This window comes from Aplidium turbinatum, chromosome 8 (assembly GCF_918807975.1).
Source record: "Aplidium turbinatum chromosome 8, kaAplTurb1.1, whole genome shotgun sequence".
NCBI classification, from domain to species: Eukaryota; Metazoa; Chordata; class Ascidiacea; order Aplousobranchia; family Polyclinidae; genus Aplidium; species Aplidium turbinatum.
In genome coordinates this window covers 9,412,468-9,432,193 of record NC_137479.1, presented here as the reverse complement: position 1 = coordinate 9,432,193, position 19,726 = coordinate 9,412,468, and the positions used below count along the sequence as shown (strand labels likewise).

At 38.2% G+C, this 19,726-nt stretch overlaps 1 protein-coding gene across 3 annotated transcripts in view; it reads right to left on the bottom strand.

The window, feature by feature from the left end:
• Positions 1–295: 295 nt before the first annotated feature.
• LOC145775267 (leucine--tRNA ligase, mitochondrial-like) overlaps positions 296–19,726 on the bottom strand; it is a 29,095-nt gene continuing 9,664 nt past the window's right edge. The window contains exons 2-23 of one of the 3 annotated variants that reach the window (XM_082586523.1): positions 15,872–15,979; positions 15,346–15,480; positions 14,832–14,923; positions 14,632–14,692; positions 14,211–14,300; positions 13,716–13,766; positions 10,277–10,369; positions 9,339–9,446; positions 9,022–9,150; positions 8,527–8,572; positions 8,115–8,222; positions 7,640–7,710; positions 6,997–7,238; positions 6,037–6,135; positions 5,373–5,510; positions 5,047–5,150; positions 4,523–4,705; positions 4,019–4,170; positions 3,835–3,912; positions 2,926–3,037; positions 1,732–1,844; positions 296–1,324 (exon numbers count right to left, since the gene is read on the bottom strand). In XM_082586523.1, the coding sequence (XP_082442649.1) occupies positions 1,136–1,324; positions 1,732–1,844; positions 2,926–3,037; positions 3,835–3,912; positions 4,019–4,170; positions 4,523–4,705; positions 5,047–5,150; positions 5,373–5,510; positions 6,037–6,135; positions 6,997–7,238; positions 7,640–7,710; positions 8,115–8,222; positions 8,527–8,572; positions 9,022–9,150; positions 9,339–9,446; positions 10,277–10,369; positions 13,716–13,766; positions 14,211–14,300; positions 14,632–14,692; positions 14,832–14,923; positions 15,346–15,480; positions 15,872–15,979 (2,502 nt within the window). In that variant the 3' untranslated portion in view covers positions 296–1,135. Of the gene's footprint in view, positions 1,325–1,731; positions 1,845–2,925; positions 3,038–3,834; positions 3,913–4,018; positions 4,171–4,522; positions 4,706–5,046; positions 5,151–5,372; positions 5,511–6,036; positions 6,136–6,996; positions 7,239–7,639; positions 7,711–8,114; positions 8,223–8,526; positions 8,573–9,021; positions 9,151–9,338; positions 9,447–10,276; positions 10,370–13,715; positions 13,767–14,210; positions 14,301–14,631; positions 14,693–14,831; positions 14,924–15,345; positions 15,481–15,871; positions 15,980–19,726 lie in introns of those variants that run through there. The other 2 variants (XM_082586525.1, XR_014290142.1) reach the window with 2 other exon arrangements.

Sequence of the window (19,726 nt, the reverse complement as noted above, 5' to 3'; positions counted from 1 at the left end):
GCTTGCCATTTATTAAGTTGATATTTAATACCTATTATTATTTAATACCTACTAAATGGGGCACACCGAAAAAGGCAAGCCTAACCGAAGTTCAAAAATGTGATAGCCTATTTTCTCAATGCCGAAACCTTCGTTTGTGTTACCTTCCAGAGATACAAAAAGAACGCTTTTTGTTTAGTAGAAAGCACTTGCAGTCAATCGCTCTGATTATTCTTTGTAGACATTTTATTATTGTTATTATTATTGTAACTGTCTCCGCCGCCAGTGTAGCCAAATCGTTTGGCATCCACTGGCTTCGATCAGTCTTTCAACAAGGTTGATAGGATCTCCATTCTGTTTTGTCCTTTGCGATGTTTTGCAATCGATGGAGATGTGGTGTGCTGAGCAGAGATCCCAGGCCAGCTTTTCTGATGTCAGATCTCAGCAGTTGTAATAAATTGGTACGGTGACGTCCGGTTCGGCCTTGGTACTTTTTGCTGCCAATTATTGCAAATTCAAGGGCTTTCTGGGGAGGTGAGTCCTGGTGAAGTCTCAGAATGTGTCCAAACATGTTCCATCTCATTGTTAGATAGTAATTTACTGTTACCTGACCTTCGTTCATTCTTTTCGTGATAAATACAATTTCCAGCGCATCAATTAAGCTAAACTATGTCTATTTTTAAAGTAGCTTTGACCTCAAAGCAGCACAATGAGATCAAGTTATTTTTAGCTTGAGAAACAAAGCATCAGGATCAAACAAGAATTCACAATTTAGGCTAAAAGCAGGATTGAATGAAAGATCATAGGCTACAATATCCAAAAAATACCAATACGCTTTAAAAATACAATTAATTTCATTATGCATGGAGTTTTAATTTCACAAAATTTAATAGCTGTATGTTTTTATTAATGGCCTATTCACTTTTACCACGTTTCCATTCAACTTTAAATTTCTCATTAAAAGTGGAAAGCAAGCACAATGCCACCGTGAGGAGACATTTCATTAATTCGTTGGAAATTCTTCAAGTCCACAAAACAGTAGGCTATGTTTTAACTTCATTGTTGACAAATTTCTTAAAAACAAGCTGCAGAAAAAGAACAGAAACTTGAAGCTATTCTTTTAATAAAAAACTACGGCAAGGACAATATTAAAACATTATTGAGTTTGTACGAAATTTTGAGAAGTTAGAAATGTGATTTTCTCTTTTTTATATTGAACGTCGACAATGGGTGTCCCTTTCAAACGCTTAATGACTTTTGGATGATTCAATGCACGGTTCTGGATTTCTTCGGTGTCAGTAAAACCTTGCGGAAAGCGAAGTTTCGTACAGTGCTTTTTGTCAACCTGTAAGAAAAATTTGATACAATATTGAATAGTACGCAAATTATGTACGAAATGTGTACTGTGTGCTGACCGCTGAATATCACGCGAGCCGAATGAAATATCAAGGCAGGCTGCAAGGCATCCTGCGGGTTGCACATGCCATCAAGCCATTCATAATGTTCTTATTCCACACGAGTATTTTTCAGTAAAGAAAAAAAAAATCCAGTAAATTTATCCACATCTTTTATTCACTTCTTCACCGTTAGTCCGACACCACAGTGGGCACATCAACCGAATGTAGAAAAACAGTTGTTGCATTGAAATAAAATTGTAGGTTGCCAACTTTTCAAAATTAAACTTGCAAAACAAACTTCAACGAATGAGCTATCATATCTATAGAAAAACGTGCAAATACGAGTTCAACTTACCCAAACATTGTAAGTGATGGGTTTCGGCATACTGGATGGTACCGGCCACGACTGGTTGAGGACTTCCTCGTCCCAAGCATGGTCGGTTAGCTTGTGCTTCATACCGCATAGTCCTGCAATATAACTTGAAGTGACTTTGTGATGACTTGAGCTAGTCTTGTTAACACACAATAAAAAAAGACGTGTCAGATGGATCCAGCAAGCAAAAGTCGCCACTTTTAGTTCATTTTAACGTCTAGTGATGTTAAAACGGTGTTTAGGCTGTTTTTGTTTTTCGCTGAGACTTTTCGGTCATTTGGCCGAAATGACTTGAAAAAATTCGGTCATTTTTTATTTATTTCGGTCATTTTTTCTGATGAAAATATTTCCTTTCAAGTAGCTGATACAAACCAAAATTTGCAAATTTGCACTTCCTGGCTAGCTACAACATTAAGCTTCGCTAAGAAACTTTGTCGTGTTTTATCTCGAAAGGGACATTTTGACCGAATTGTCTATATATTTTTTCGGACATTTTGACCGAATTGACTATATTTTTTTCGGACATTTCGCTAAAAATCGGTCAATGACCGATAAATGACCGAAAAAAAAACCAGTGTTTAGGTGATAAGTTTTGCTGGCTGATAATATACGCACACTGTTTAGTAAATAATAGTCGAACATTTTAACATAAAGTTATGTTTAAAATGTGACTGAAATGGTTTTTGCTGTTTAAAACTGATATATGTGGATCAGAAAGCAAAACAAACATGACAAAACTATTTCAGATGAAGCCAAATCTGCGTTGAGAAGGACTTGCACGTGACCAGAATCTGTCCTTAAAAAGTGTCGGAGTCGGGTAGTTTTGTCCGCCTCCACCCACAGCCTCATTGAAACAGCTTTTTTTTTTATCAAACGAGGGACGTAGTTACATGCCCAAAGGCGAGATCCAAGCACAAAATACTTTATGATAGCTCAGCTTTTATCACAAAAATGTGGATTCGATTCTTGGCAAATGTGGCCGAAAGAAACAGCCACCGACAAAAATACAACGTCAGTGACCGTGTGACATCCTGGCTTCGATCACTGCGGCTCGCGCGAGAACCGTGCCTGCGTCTGTGGTTCAAGTTTTCCATGAATCTACAAACCACGAAAATTCAATATTGGAGAGATGCTTTCTCAATTTCCCAATCTGCAAGGGCTTACTACTTTACGTACCAGTCCATAATTCGGAGGCGAAATGCGGCATCATAGGAGCTGTCATTATAACTTGGGCACAAACGCTTCTTTCAAATTCAACACTGTTGGCGATGGCGGAATCTTTGACGTTCTGTTCACGAAAACAATGCAATGAATTTCAATTCGTCAATGGCATTTGTGAAAAGATTAACAAACAACAAACTATACGCAGGAAAGCAGTCAAAATAGTGCTTGCAAAGTGATCCAGAAAACAAAATCCGTCATTTTTGAAAAAATTTTGGACTTTGCAGTTTGGAATACAGATCAGCGACGTTTAGCTCACAAAAATCGCCGTTTTTATATTATTTTAACGGCTAAAAAGATCAAAGCTTTGCTTGGGTAAACTCCATTTTAGTATACTTCACAAGGTAGATTTAAACGATCTGTCTTAGCCTGATGCTGCGAGTTTGCTGTGGCAATAGTAAGTTGCGCAAGCTTTCGGAACACAGTTCCCTAGTCAGTAAAATTACGTTTCAAAGAGGCCATATTCATCAGCAGACAAAATCCTAAAATCAACAACCGTGCCGAAAGGGAAGAACTACGTCATCTAATCTACTAATCAACTGAAAACAAATTTTGCAACATAAAACGCCTAACAACACAGAAACTCAACAACCAGCAGCCTCAAGCTAAACGAAAGAACCACACTAAAGAACCACTCACTGACTTCAACACCATTCATCATAGCACATGACTAGGGAACTGTGTTCCGAAAGCTTGCGCAACTTACTATTGCCACAGCAAACTCGCAGCATCAGGCTAAGACAGATCGTTTAAATCTACCTTGTGAAGTAAGCTACGATCATGCTGCTAAAAGCGAAACTCAATCAATTCCATTTTAGTAGCTTGACTGGCAGACTGTATGCGTGTACAGGTTGCGATACTCACGGATGTATCACGTGCGATGGTCATGAGCAACGTAATGGCGGCACTCAACGTACAGGTGGTTTCAAACAACCTGGAAACCTGTTAGAAAGTAAATGAAATGCGCCGTTGAAGTACATTGTGATCCAGGTATATGATATTTTAAAAAATGATTTCACATTAAAACTAAACAAAAAGTTCGCTTGACCTGGCTTATGGTTCTATTCGTTTGCTCGGCCAAAGCAAACTCGATATCAAAGTCAGGCTCTCCCTCGCAAGCCTTAGCTCGAGACTCCAACAACCGGCCTACGTTTCTCCACAACTTCATCTGCCATCTCATCATGCCCGGAATGACGTCAGCTGAACAAATAGAAGGTTGTAATAGAAATCCTACCGTTTGGTTTATTTGTAAGATTCCTTAGTACAAGACCGAAATAAAAGTGAAGCCATCAAGGAAACTATGAAATGTTTTGTTTATTTGTGCTTTTACGACTGCAAGTGGTAACAAAGAAGTAATGAACAACACCTTAATTGGATTTAATAACATATTCTAACAATTACAGAAAAATAAACTTACAACAAAAAGAATAAATTCAAATGTTTTCGGCAAAAACGCCATGGGAAATAAAATTGTAAATTACTTCTTTTCCAAAGTTATAAATTCAAAAGATGATAGTTATTTCGTAAAGTACTGTCATCGTTCAAACCTCACTTTTAACATCCCAGTGAATGACCTCGTGTGGTGCAGCAGCATAGAGCACGAACAACCTTGTCAAGCTGATTCCCCATTCCGCCACGAAGCCAAGCGGATCCACGCCGTTCAATTTCGATTTGCTCATTTTCTCAAACGAAACGTCGACTTCTTCGCTACTGGAAACCTCAACAACGGATGAATCTGCGCAAGATTTTTATTAAAAATTGCACAAAAACACTTTATTCGGCTGCGCTAAGACTATCTGCCAATGCCAGATATGCGCTGGAGTTAGCAAAAAAAAAAAAATTTTGTATTCGAGAGTCATGTTGATTATTATCTTCGACTGATGTATTGCAGATTGATGACTTTCCTGAAGTGAAACTTAATGAAGATGACTTAATACAGATTGATGCAAAATTTAGAACTTAAGTTTAAAGTTTGTAAAATCGAAATGCGTTGAGAAAATAATAACACAGAACAACGCAAACAGATCTACTGCTACTTAATCAGCGCATGGAAATTCAACAATATACTGTCTGCACCTTTTTCAACAACGTCCGACGGTGACAAATACTTCCCACTCTTCTTATGACGATACGTCTTGCCTTTGATTATGCCCTGGACAAGCAACTTCTTGAACGGTTCTCTAAGAGAAACAAAACAATGGAAATGCTGGGCAAACATCTTGAAATATTTTTTCTGACGTTCTTGCGTTTAAAAAGCTTTGAGTCAACGATAGAAGTATCTTTAATAAGATCTATTTTTTCAAGTATGTTGAGATACTCTAAACATAGCTAATTTGCAAGACATCCTTATCATCTTTATCAACCAAAAGAAGTGATTGTAAGTATCTTCACTGCTTGGTCACCTGTGTGCTGTGAGACCGATGTCGGCGCAGAAGTGAGATATGAACCGTGCGTAGTAGAGATGCAACGTGGCGTGCTCCTTGCCACCGATGTACAGGTCGACTGGCATCAAGCGATTGCAAATATCTTTCGAAAATATTCTGCGTCGTAAAATAAAACCGTTAGGTGGGGTTGTTGAAACTAATTGAAAATGACTTGTTTTTTTAATGGAAACTCCCCAGAGGTCTGAGTCGACAGTCAAGGGAACGGTGTGCACTGTGCAAACCTTTTGACTTTGTGTTACTTTTAATGCTGTGATTTAGAATTGTAGTGGGGATTTTAAGACAAAACTGGGTTGCCCCGAACAAGTAGAACACATGAAGTTGTTTACACGCGGTGTAGTACACGGGATTACAGAAGACGAGAGTTCTTTTCTCCCAAGTGAAACTAGAACACGAATTGCAACTTTATTGCCTGTTGCCTGGTTGCCGCGTGTAACTCAGCATCTTGTTAAAAGAAAAACATGACAAAAAGAAAAAAAAAACATAATGAGGGCTATAAGCTAACTTGCGGAGGGAAGCTAACAGCTAGAAAAGTTTCCTTTTGACGCCGTTTCAAAGTCTGGCTAAGTTAAAACGCAGTAACAAGACAAGTTTTGATGGCTGGGAAGATAGCTGATGCGCTTACTCTTCATCGTTGTGTGGATCCGTGAATCTCATAAAATACCAGGAGGAGTCAACAAACGTGTCCATGGTATCGGTCTCGCGTATGGAGGAACGACCGCATCTGCAAATGAACTCAGGTTTAAATAACGTCCAGACAGAAAATCAATCGTTTTTTACATTGATTCAACGACTAGAGATGTTGATTTGCTGTCTTGCTGATACGCTGAGAATGAAAAAACGATTGATTTGCTGTCTGGAGCCAACGTTGCTAAAATTAACTTCTTCTTTGTGCACCATGGCTGTTCCAGGCTTCAGCGTTCATGCACAGCTCTTTCCATTTGTCCCTGTGTTTGACTGTATAAAAATTTTTGTGGTTGGAACGTGAAGTTGAACCTTGGGGTTATTGAAGAAAGTAAGACGCTGTTTTCCACGAGCTCCTTTGATCTTTTCATAAAAAGTAGTGTGTTCTAATTGTTCCTTCCTCATGACATGGCCAAAAAACGTGTTTGTCGCTTGATGATGTATTCCAATAGGGTTCTGGTTTCATTGGTTTGAGTGAGTACGTCTTCATTTGTTTTGTGGCTGATGTATGATATTTGAAATCAACTACTTTAACAAATAACTTCATGAATAAATGGATGTGAAAGCAACAGAAAAGTCCTGTTGTTAATGTGGCTAAAAAAATGTCCATAGCTCCGAAGAACTTATGCCAGGTAGCTGAAATCATATGTTGCAAAACACTTGGTCATCATGGAAGATGTGCAGTTGAAAAAAGACAGCTCTCTCTATATAGCGGCGTCTAGTGGATAGAAAAATGTTCAAGCAACAAAAAACATAAAATTTAAGGTCGATGACTGACATCTCGTCACTGGGCCCATGTCAATGGTTAAATCTCCAGAAGCAAAAAGATTGTCCACAAACTTAACTTTTTTTTTCTATTGACATTTGATTTGTACAATAAACACCACATATGGCAACTTACTTTGGGCATGAAGCCATTTTCCATGCATTTAAGTCTTCGTCGTACCGTGGCAGCACAACTGGAAGATGGCGCTCAGGAGTAGGAACCGCACCGTGTTCAGGACAATACACGATCGGAATGGGGGTTCCCCACCGACGCTGCCGAGAGACTGACCAATCACGAAGTCCACTGCTAGCCATGTGACCTTGTCCGCAACCAATCGCCTTAATGTTATCAAGAGCCTCCTCTCGAGTCATATCCATCTAAATGAGATGTTGAAAATGCAACTAGATCATATTGATCGTAGTCCCAGCCAGCAAACGTTCACATTTTTACATCACTTCAATATCGCTCGACGTAAAAACAATACAAAATAACAAATTTTCTATGTGGATGATGAAAGTGGGAATCTGGGTGTGAAAAATGTTGGTCGTTTGATCGATCACCGACCAAAATAAAAAATCATTTCTGTTTACATTTATTAAACGACTACAAACTCTGCGCAAAACAAACTGATTGTATTGGTAACAACATCAATATCCTTAGATGGTGCTGAAAGATATCAAAGGAAATGCGAGTCTGTAAGAACATGATTAAGTCGTTGTCTTATATATATTCAAATATTTCATAGCTTGATGAATGAAAACGATTCATAAGCACTCACTTGGTGATTTCCACACGATAGTTTATGTTCTGAAGAAAGTTCCTTGTCCTTTTCATTCAATGATGGTATGCCTGATCAATGATCATAGTTTACAATAAATGCTTTAGGTTAAATTTTGATCGTCTGATCTTCATAGTATGATAACTCGATTGAGAAACAGGGTCGACCATTGAATTGCATTGTCAATCACAGCAAATGGGTATGTACTGCAATCGGAATTTTTACAATTTAAAAACTAGCGACTAATTTAAGAGACATTGCTAGCTTGTCCTATGCGAAGCAAAAATACTGTTTTCGCAAATCAAAGAAGTTTCTGACAAGAGCAAAAACTATGACACTGCCTGAAGAAATGACTAATTTTCTAGCGAAAACACGCCAAATTTAACCCCCTCCAAGATTCGCCCCATACTTGGTTAGTTACAAGTGGAATTCAAATGAAGAAATTTTACCCAAGCATCACATAGCTATTTGCTACCTAACGTGTTGGATGATTTGTATAGTTCTGCATGATGGTCTCCAACGATGAATGGTATTCTTTGATTTGTGATCGGATTCAGTGCTTCCACTTCCCAAATTACATAACCTGCATCGACAACATTGTATCTTTCAGACGGATTCAGAGCAAACACGATTTGCTTTGTGTCGCTGAAAGGTTTTAACTCGTGAAATGATTATATGAACAATGTCGAGGAAAAGTTGTACAATACTTTTTGAAAACTCAAAAGCATAAAAAGTACAGTAGGCTATACTATGGTATATACTGTAAACAAAAAAATTACAAAAACGGAATATTCTTTCCAACTGGTACTGTATTACAACAATTCTATCACTTCAAATACCTTCCGTTAACTAGGCTTAAGTTATTTAATACTTCATCTCAGTCGCACCTTCGGATGGCTTTTGCAGTGGGTCCACCGCTCTTGAGGTGGCTCCCTAAAAAATAAACGCCATTTTATTTCCTAAAAAGGTTACTTTTACGTTGCAAACCCAGTCTCAAGCAATGCACTAGTATGAACTACAAAATATCCAGCGACGTTTTGCCGTCATTCATTCTTTGTGGTGTTGTTATACAATATACATTGCATGTCTCGTCCAATTAAACAAAACCTGATTCGACCAATCACAATCACTCATCCCGGATATGAAAAGTAGAAAAGTGCAAGCGAAAACGTTTCCCAACGCCGCCGCTGGTTTAACTGAAAGCTATCTACAAAGCTAAACTTTCCAATAAAGGCGTAAGCTCAATGAATTTCTTGAGGTTAATATTCCTTGAAGAGCTCAGCCAAGGTCTGCTAGTACCAACTCAGCTCTACATAAGTTGCTCCTAGGTAAGATGCACCTTTTATAGGTCATGGAGCATCGCGTCATACAATCATACGTACAGCCTCCTTGAAGATGATGGCAAACTCGTTGCAGTGTTCAGTGTGTATGTTCACATGAGTGGCGTGTTGGATCAATTCCGGATGAGAACAGAACACGGAAACCACCTCTTCGGATACGACGCCATTGACCTGATTAAACCCGTAAGGTTAATCTACTAAACCCAAAAAGTTTACACACGGAAAATGTAGATCGGAAATAATACCGCTCACTGAAAAAACGTCCAGGTAAAACTGTTACGTTGATTTTAAATTAATCTTTAGGTTAAACACATGAACCGCATGCAAAATGGCGTGTGTAGTGTGATCTGGATATGTACCTGCAGTTTAAAATCAACGAAGCATCCATCGATCTGCCCTATCCAATGCCTTTGCATCGCCTTTACGCCAACGTGCTCATCTATCTCGTCGATGGAATCAAGTAGCGACTGAAACATATTCGATTGCATTGAGTGTGTGGTCTCAGTAATGTCATGATCTATAACGCAGTCATCTACGTAAGCTGAGAGATGTAGCAGTACAGACATTCACGTGTGATTTGGTATAGACTAAAGTTGCAACGTAAGTATTTAATCAACATTATTGTGACACAACATTTACACAACTGACCATTTCCTACCGGTTCTGGTAGAGTTGAAGCGTATGACAATAAAGCATTTTGCTTTTTGTCGTATTTAGGCTTACGATCGGTGAATGCAAATTTAGATTAAATAGACCGGAAAAGCAAGAAAGTCAACCTTGTCCACCACTAAGCATATCATCTAGTGTCTCACCAAAGACATATCCACACGCACTCAAGCGATGTCCAACAGGCGCTCATTCGGGTCAAGCGTAGTACAAGAGCTACTTAGTTTGGACGGAATGGCCCGCTTCGGTGAGTCCGATTCGGTGAGTTCGATCCCTTAACGGGGGATTTTTTCAATTTTTTTTTTTAAATTATCGGGTACCGTAGCCTAATTATCATTGCCGTTTTAGGGTTAGGGGTTTGGGGTTAGGGTTAGGGGTTAGAGGATAGAAACTCACCGAATAGTAGCAGACCCTAGTTTGGAGGCATGTGTTCAATAAGGGATGTGAGAACGGGGCAATTGGCAATCTATGAAAAGCTAAATGTGATTCCACCGATGTGAATCCCGCCTCAACAACCAAGCCTGCTACTACAGCCTTCAAAAGACACAAGACAGCTATGTAAAAATAATACTACGCGTTTGGGTGATAGTTTTATCAAAAACCAGACCTTTTTAGTTTTGTACCATTTTACCTGAGCATATTTTGTTGTGCGCAAAAACCATTGCTTCATCAGTTTCTTTTCTACACGAGCCCCCGACCGCCACGAGCACCCTTCATCATCTACCTACCAAAGAGCATACCTGTTTATAACATAGCAAGGTTGCATTCACGAGCAGGTAGTAATCATGTACTAAGTGAACGACATACCGTGTACATTGATGCACAACATATTCTGAAACGCCATTTTCAAAGCCTAACAGTTACAGCTTATCTTTTAATTGGAAAAAAAAGTAAACTGTGTAGCAAGAATTGACAGCGATAGACAGTAGAGACGTGTTTCGCCCATGAGGCTGGGCTCATCAGTATCGCACCACTAAATCATGCCAGAACTCTCAACCGCTGCTTTTGCCAGTCAATTGAATTCTTAGCGTAGCGAAAGAAAAAACAACCAAACGCAATGCTCGTTATTCTCTAGTGAAAACTCAGCATTGTGGTCTGGGTTTTTTTTTTCGGTCATTTATCGGTCATATCGGTCATTGACCGATTTTTTAGCAAAATGTCCGAAAAAAATATAGTCAATTCGGTCAAAATGTCCGAAAAAATACGTACGCGCTCAAATCGATTTCAGTGATTGCAAAGAAGCTTCTTGCGCCACTGTACGATTTCTTGTCAATCGGAAATACAAGACGTAGACTTAGTGTTTAAACGTTGATCCAATGTCTTATTATATGTGATAACGCAAATACAGAAGTCAGTCTTCGAAATTTGCGTGGGCAATCGGCACTTGCCGAGGTGATTGCCGACGCAGATGCGTGAATGGCACATTAGCGTTGGCAATAAAAATGCTGAGGCCACAGGAGCACTTGTAAAAACCAAAAGATTACAAAAAAAAATAATTTTCTTGGACTACACCAGACTCTTACTAGTGCTGGATGTTTTATTTGGGTCACTTCCAACTTCGCCGGCGCTTAGACAGGTGCCCAGCTGAGAGAATTGAATCTTTCATAAAAATATCATCCTATTTGCATTGATTCAACAATGGTAGACGTCAAATTAGTCTAAGCATCTACTCCTTATCGCGCCTCGCGACATTGTGTTGCTCGCAGTATCTCAATTGTGCCGAAATTATGTTAGTGTAAACGTAAATCGAGGCAATCTTTTCGCAGGAAGCTATTAATTTGTTACTGGTACCTGGTTGAGCAATTAACGTTATTTTATGATAATTCAACGCCACTAGATGTCGAATAAATGTAAAACAAACGTAAATTTCTTATTGGGTACTGTTGTTACGCAATATAACCCGCCGGGAAAATTAAATCGATTTGTGTTGCCTCGAACATTGAATCAACCCAAAATTAACTTACTTTCCCCCCGTCAGTTATATAACGTTTATTACTTAACAGAGTGCGTATCGCGTTGCTCGCTTTATCGCTAGTTTTTGGTATTATTACATCACAATAAATCAAACAGTGCGGTCGTGATAGACTACTCTAGTATACATAGGCGCCGACTTTTCAAAAAACCTTGGGGGGCGAGAAAGGTGATGACGTCATTACCATAACGCTACTTTACTCAATTAAAATAGTCTTTGATTAAGCTTAGTGTCTTGTTTATATTGACACCTAGGTCGCAAACCGAATTTATTAGAACCGCTGCTTGAAACGATTAGTTTTACGCATGCTGCACACCTAGTCGTAAAAATTTTGATATTGTTAGCTCATAAATGGGAACAGTTGAAAAACAAGCCGATTCATTTCCTTTTCGTGCGAGTGAATAACAATGATCAAGACAGTGAAGTTATATATTAAGAAATAAAACGCAAAAAAAATCACGATCTCAAGCAAAGTGGAAACCCCCGCTATCAGTTTTATTAGCTTCGTTTTGCTAATTACTTACCTTCAAAGCGTTAACAACGGCGAAGTGTTTTCTCTTATGTTTTCAACGAAAGTCTTTATAGTCTTTCATCGAATCCCGTATATACTCGAGTATAAGTCGAGATGTTTACAAGTGATTTTCACTTCAAAAAGACAGGTTCAACTTATACACGGGACAAGCTCGGCAGTTTTCAAAATGAACACATTTTTGCTGTGGCAAAATCATTGCCAACGTAGATTACGGAGTGTGTAATGGCGTCTACGATTATATACGATTATTTGCAGTGATTCAAACTTAATTTTCAAATTCAATGATTTCTATCAATTTTAAACTTTATGCACTTGTTGAGTAATATACAAAGCTCACGAGACAAAACAGCGGAAAGAGCTATTTTAAGAGATCAATTTTTTTATTTTTGCGTGTGGGATATAATCGTTCTAATTATGTTTATCGTAAATCGTTATATTTATTATCGTTATACATAATCGTTTATCGTTCTAATTATGTTTTATTACGTAGCATTCCATAATCGTGGAAGTCGATGTTAAACCTTAGCAGCCGCATAAAACAATGATGTCAGGTTAGTTAGGTGATAATAGCGGTAGGAGACGATTGTTAATGCAAGCAATATCTGCGACCAAGACCATTAAACACCTTTTCTTTTATCGGTTTTCGATTTAATTCTCACACATCGCGAAAAAAACAATGCGTTCTGTTGAATCATAATCTCCTAGCGGGAAGACCTCGTTGAAAATAGCGCGTCTAATTTAGTTGGTTTTCTTAACATTGCAGTGAATAGTTACGTGACTATTCCAGCAGCGTAAGTTACTCTACCATCTACTTTGAAATTTCCATACCGTATGAGAAAGCCATGCGATCAGCTGCGGTTTTGCGGGCAAGAGCAACGTAGGCTATATTTCGCTTTCGGCATTCTTTATGTCCGTTTAAATGATCTAAATCTCTTTCGCGAAGTGTTTTATCTTTGAAACACCACTTGTAATAACCATTTTTGTTGCCTCTCAACCATAAATTTACGGGGGGCGCCGCCCCCCGGCCCCCCCGGAAGTCGGCGCGTATGCTAGTATATATTTTGCTTTTCGCTTTACATGTTTTGGTACAATTTTTTCGTAATAAATGTTCACATGCAATTGCCGAGGCAATTTCAACTTTTGCCGTTTGACCTTGACAATGTTTTTGCAAAAATAAAAATATGCTAATTTCGAAGACTGAAAGTAACGTTTGTCTGTTCTAGCTTTTCTCAGATAAAACACGACAACGTTTCTCAGCGAAACTTAATGTTGTAGCTAGTCAGGAAGTGCAAATTTTCGTTTGTATCAGCTACTTCAAAGGAAATATTTTCATCAGAAAAAATGACCGAAATAAATAAAAAATGACCGAATTTTTTCAAGTCATTTCGGACAAATGACCGAAAAGTCTCAGCGAAAAAAAAAACCCAGATTGTGGTGATGCCAGGTAGATCACTCCTTCCACACACCTTGTCATTTGGCAAGCTGAAAATCCATAAATGATGCAATGCTGCAAGCAGAAACTAGGCAAGCCGACTAAGGCGACTATAAAACAAAAACATAACCTACCTGTTCGTCGGCAAGGACTGTTTGATCGACTGGATCCCAGTTAACCAAACTCTGAAATCAAAATCGAATTTGCTCAAACATAAAGAGCCTAAAATGTGGACACTAAACTCATGTTCAACAAACGTTTAGAAAAACTAAACTGTCTTCATCTTCAGTGCTATAAATGGCGAATTTGGTTTTTGTTTTGCGTTACAAAGCTTCAAAAACTAACACTGAAGCTTTTTTGCAACGCATTAACATAAAACAAACATAATAAAACAACAATCAATCAATACAGTTCACTTAAAAAACACTCGTCACAATGAACGACAAGAGCAAGCAATGGTAGTTCAACTATTCAGGTCTTTCCAAATAACATGTTATCAACGCCACGTTAAAATAAGATGATCGCTTCAATAAATTGATGATGTAATAAAAGTGTGACGAGAAGTTTTGATTATTCTTCAAGGCTTTAGTGGTAATGTATGAGATCAAAGAAGTATACAATTGACTTGCCTTCTTTTGATAGGCAAGTCCTGCTTGGAACAATTTCACGAACAAGTATTGAGTCCATTTGTAATAGTTTGGGTTGCAGGTGGACAACTCCTGAAAAATACAAGATGCTACGTAAGCAAGGCGAATGTCTCTGAAGACAGCCAGGAAAATAAGATTAGTTAAATTTTTGAGTAATTATCCTCGTCGCCACTGACCTGAGTACCAATTTACAACAAAAAATCATTACCTGGACCGCAGTTCTAACAGACTTTAATTTATATAGTTTTAAAGTTAAAAATGGTAAAATATGCGTTTCAATAATGTTTTACACTGAAATAGACAGTTCACAGACTGCCTGAAGTGTTAAACTTAAACATAACCTACGTTGATTTATCCCAGACTGCATAGGGTCGCCAAAATGCTGGTTGAAAGAAGTACTCACTCTGTTCCAGTCGAAGAACAAATTCAAATCTGTGAGTTGCTGTTTCATGAAGGCGATGTTCCTGCAATATGATACGGTACTTCAAGAGCGAGATTTGAAATTGATTTTTTTACCGTACTGAAGTTATGTTTTATTTTCAAACTTCCTTTTTAAGCTAAGAAAATCATGTGTTTGCAAATGAAAATCCAATACTACCGTACTTTTCAGTCCATTCTTTTGGATCAAGTCGATTCAGCATAGCAGCATTTTCGGCAGGTAGACCAAAAGAGTCCCACCCCATTGGATGGATTACCTGCATATGGTATATATATACAGTATTGCCAATATGTGACTTTAACCTTAAATATTAAGGAATTACGTTGGTGGCTAGACTTGCAATTGAAAGCATATCAAGTGGCAGGCAGTCATGACATGACACTCTTGAAAAAAAGCAAGATTTCCAGTTCGAAACATTTATACATATTGCTATGGACTAACATGCGAGACAAAGAGGCTCAAAGTAATGCTTTTAAGTATGATATATAAATGCTGAGATCACTATGACATCCTTATGCTGTAGAAGTAAATTGAGGACAACAATCACATCATATTGTATGTGCTTGACAACAACCTTTCTTTAAAATACAATTTTAGTGGTGATACAATTATTTGCAACTACCCAAGCCTGGGGCATAAATTTTCACCAGAGATAAAATACAAAAGGTTGTACTCAACCTTACGACCTTGCATTCTGTGATAGTGAGCCATCGTGTCGCTGATTGTGTAAACACGTACATGTCCCATATGGAGCTTCCCTGATGGGTAAGGGAACATTGAGAGGCAATAAAACTTGTCTCTCTCTGAAGGTTGCTGTGATATAAGGAATTCTGTTGAATAGTGGATGACCATTCTCTAAGTGGATAGTTTGCATGTATCTCAAAAGTTATTTGTGTGGACAAATTGGTATATCAGTAGGCTATTACTTATTGTTGTTGTAAATTATTGCTCTCTAACAAAAAATTTCTAAACCCCAATACTGTACAAAGCTTCAGAAATGAGATATTGCTCAATCAGACATTCAAAGCCTAGAAAACTGAAAAAAAGTATCCGCAATGTGACAATGACGAAGCAGAGATAACTTTGAAAAAAGGGTTGAATTATTTTGACATAGAAACTGCATAATTAAGCCATTTTTCAAGCAAAATAATAATATAAAATAGAGTATTTTCACTCTTGGATTTACAAACAATAAAGCACGTACAGAATTTGATGCTGATGAATTCTTTAAATAGTTTTTCCATTTTAAAGACAGTCGTTTCATCCAATAAGTTTCTACTTCAATTCTTGTTTGCTTCTTATACTTTTTTTCCTGCAAAAATGTGTTTTAAGTTTTAATCAGGAAAATGGAAAGTGTTAGAATATGTAACCAACTGAAAGTACTACAAATCAGAAAATATAGTTTCCACTTGCAACAAGACAACTAAAATAAACATTTAACGGTTAATTTTTATATCGGTCAGCCGATATTTATCGGCCGATATCAGGAGTAGCCGATATATCGTATCAACTATTTTTCGCCAATAAACATCGGCCAGCAAAAGGACACTCAAAACCAGCCATACATGCCTTTAGAAGAAACACAAGTTGCTCAAACGTGCTTGTGAAGCATGAACAATTGTTGCAAAAATATAATTTCTCGCGCATTCTAGTGCGAGCATCTAGAAAATTTTAATATACTGTATTCCTAAGCTTCCATTCAAGCAGGAAAACTTTCGAGTTTTACGTTGCTTCAACGATTGATGACATTGAATCAGTGTATCAAAGGTGAATTCTTTGCAAGGAATCGATGGGAGTACGGGCACTTCTACACCAATCACACGCAACTTAGTTCAAGTCTTACATCACAATGTCTGGCTTTGATCTCCGAGTGATATTGATAAGGCAAGGTTGGTTACAAAATTATTATACAAGTAGGCTATTACACTATTACAGCAAGATGCAGCAAAATTTGTTAAGTTTTGGTATTATATGAAGAAGGGGTGTTCTTCCCGGCCATCAGCACAAGGCTGATCACTCGCTAGTACAGCGAGCAGCAGTAACGCTTTGCTAACGATAGACACGTGTTTCGCCCATGAGGCTGGGCTCATCAGTATCGCACCGTATTCGCACAGTATCGCAGTATCACATATGTGACAATAATGGCGAAACACCTCATGGGCGAAACACGTGTCTATCGCTGTCTATTCGATGCTACAATCGGCTGCCCAGAAACTTATCGTTTATTGGAGGTCTTTATGGCTAGCGTGGAAGCTACACCGTTATGGTTAGCGAAGCGTTACTGCTGCTCGCTGTACTAGCGAGTGATCAGCCTTGTGCTGATGGCCGGGAAGAACACCCCTTCTTCACATGTCCTACCCCTGGCACCTGCTGGTTTTGTTGGCTCTTTTCTTTCCACAAAGATAAGAGTTAAACTGACTGGTAAAGCGGCGGTCGATTACCCAAGTGGCAAGAATACGGTACGATACTGATGAGCCCAGCCTCATGGGCGAAACACGTGTCTATCGCTGTCTATTCGATGCTACAATTGGCTGCCCAGAAACTTTTGGTATTATATATAGTACCGTAGGGTGCGGCTGATGCCCAGTAAAATTTAAAACTCGATCGTAGCAAGCCTAACTTTTTTGGGAGTGAGACTTTGTGTACAAAGCTTAAATATGAAGTTTCAGCAAAATTGAATAAGGTCTAAGGGGTCCAGATTGCAATCAAACTTTTATAGGATTATCGATTTTCCCAAATTTCAATTTTGCCATTAAATTGAGTAATTTATGTTCAAAAAAATTGAATGATTTCTATACGTTCATGTGATGGCAGCTAATTTTTTAAATCATTGCAAATTATAGTTTTTATGCTGAAAACAGCAGCTTAGGTTTCACTTAGAACCCATGTGTCGATTTAGGGGTAATTTTGCATAACTTTCTATACATTTTGCAGAATTATATTATGGCACTTTTTTTTTCAAAAAAAACTTGCATTCTTCTCAAATTTTGAACCTTAGAGTTAACACTGCTCTAGCTCATAAAATTCCTGCAACACACGTATGCCTTCTTATTGGAAACATTGAAAAACAGTGATAGGTGCGCTTGTAGTCTACAACTCTACAGTTACAAAGTCAGAAACCAGGTATTGTCATCACAAGAATCAGTAGCTTTTCTTTTCCTTTGGTGTGAAAGAATCTTCCGACTGTTTTCCACAACTTGTATGACGTTTTGATAACTACTTTCAATTTGGGCAGCTGGTAAGAAATCTTGGGCTAATTTCACTCCACGTTCCGCCGTATCATTAAACACTTTAAGCTTAGATACCGGTACAACTTCTTTGGCAGATCAGAAAGCTTCATGACTTTGCCACTCAGTAACTGGAATATCTAGTAAGGAATGCTCAATATTTACCAGGTCAAAAAATTTCCATGAATCACTACCTAAGGTTGTTTCAGCATGAACTTCTGGAAAACTAGGTTTCCCAAAGCCTGTTCCAAAGCGCTTTGAAAAATGTTTCAACTTTGAATGATTCTTTAAAGCCAAGACAAACAGAAGAATCTATCTTTTCATAAGCAGTTAAATTTTGAATAAGCAGTAAGTCACCTGATGGCGCAGTGCTACTGACTGGACATTCAAACCACCATGGTAAGTACACGTAAACACAAAATTGAACAAATCTTCTTACTTTGTCTGCTTGTCCCTTCTGGAAAATGGTGTTTTTAGGAAGTTCAGCAGCGACAATATTGCTAAGAAGATGCATCTTCAAGGAGTATATCATCTTGGACATCTATCGGGTTCTATGAACAACTCCAGGTGTTTTAAAGTGAAACTCATCAGATTTTTCTTCAATTTCAAGGTACTTTAATGCCAGTTCCAGTAGTTCCTTGTAATCCTCTGGTAAAAATTTTGGAGAATTTCGATTTTCTTTCAGTTCATTAGCTAATAGTAAAATCTTTTGCCTTTGATTAGTTAAAAAATAGTTGTCTTTGTAGGATTCAGAACAATTGAAGTTACAAGTTGAAGTGTGTGTTAACAAAGCAAAGTTATTTCGGAATCGTGTGAACAAAGAGATATTTGATCCTCGTGCTATCTCAATGTCAAGATCTTCCCACACATGAGAAAGAATTACTTCACCGCCCTACATGCAGCCCAAAGTAATGGGCGACCAATATCTTCTTGAAGTTGTATACAAGCACCAGTTTTATGCCCTGTATTACAGCTTGTTGTGTCAAAACAAGAGATGCCACAGAATCTTTGTAATGCCAATCTTTAAGCAAGTGCATGGTAACTTTGGACACAAATGCTCCAGCTTTTTCTGTTGAATGGGTTGGGATTTTTGGAACACCTAACAATTTACTGCCACCGATGCCGGATATCAAAACTGGGAGCCTTTCATCTTGCTTGTACTTGCTGGTTAATGTTTCTAGAAGTTTTCCACCCCAATGTAAAGCACCAACAGCAGGTGGTGACCACGCGGAGAGAATTTTTTCTGAAATATGTTGCGCTGTTTCAACTCTGTATCTGTGTGACTGAGATGGATGGAGATTTAGCTTCAAAGCATCTCCAGAACAGCCTTGAACCACAGAATGGAGAGTAACAGATAAGGCAGTTGGTGTAATGTTGTTTCTTATTGCTACAGAGACTAATTCTGGAGATTTCATTATGTCATGAGCAATGAAGATGGTTGTTCCTGTTTTTGATGTTCCTGTATGAGAGCGTTTTTTTTTTTCTATCTCACAAATCATTGAAGATGTGCATGGCTCGTTGTCCACGTCATCCTCAGCTTCTAAATCAATAGCATTTTTTATGTCATTAACTCGGGCCTCCTCCTTTGCTACTCGTCTATCTTGCTGTTGTTGCTTGGTACTGATCTTTTTAACTTTTGCTTCTAACACTTTATCTTTTCCAGCCATACTTGCTTCTCTGTTGCCTTGCATACTGATAAGGAATAGCCTGTCTTCTTCATTGTTAATTTTTCCATTACATTGCGTGGTCAAAAAGGAAAGGTTTCGTTAAGCTTTTTCTGAATTCCTGTATATTTTTTAGTGGTTTGCCTTTGTCTCTCTGGTCTCTATTAA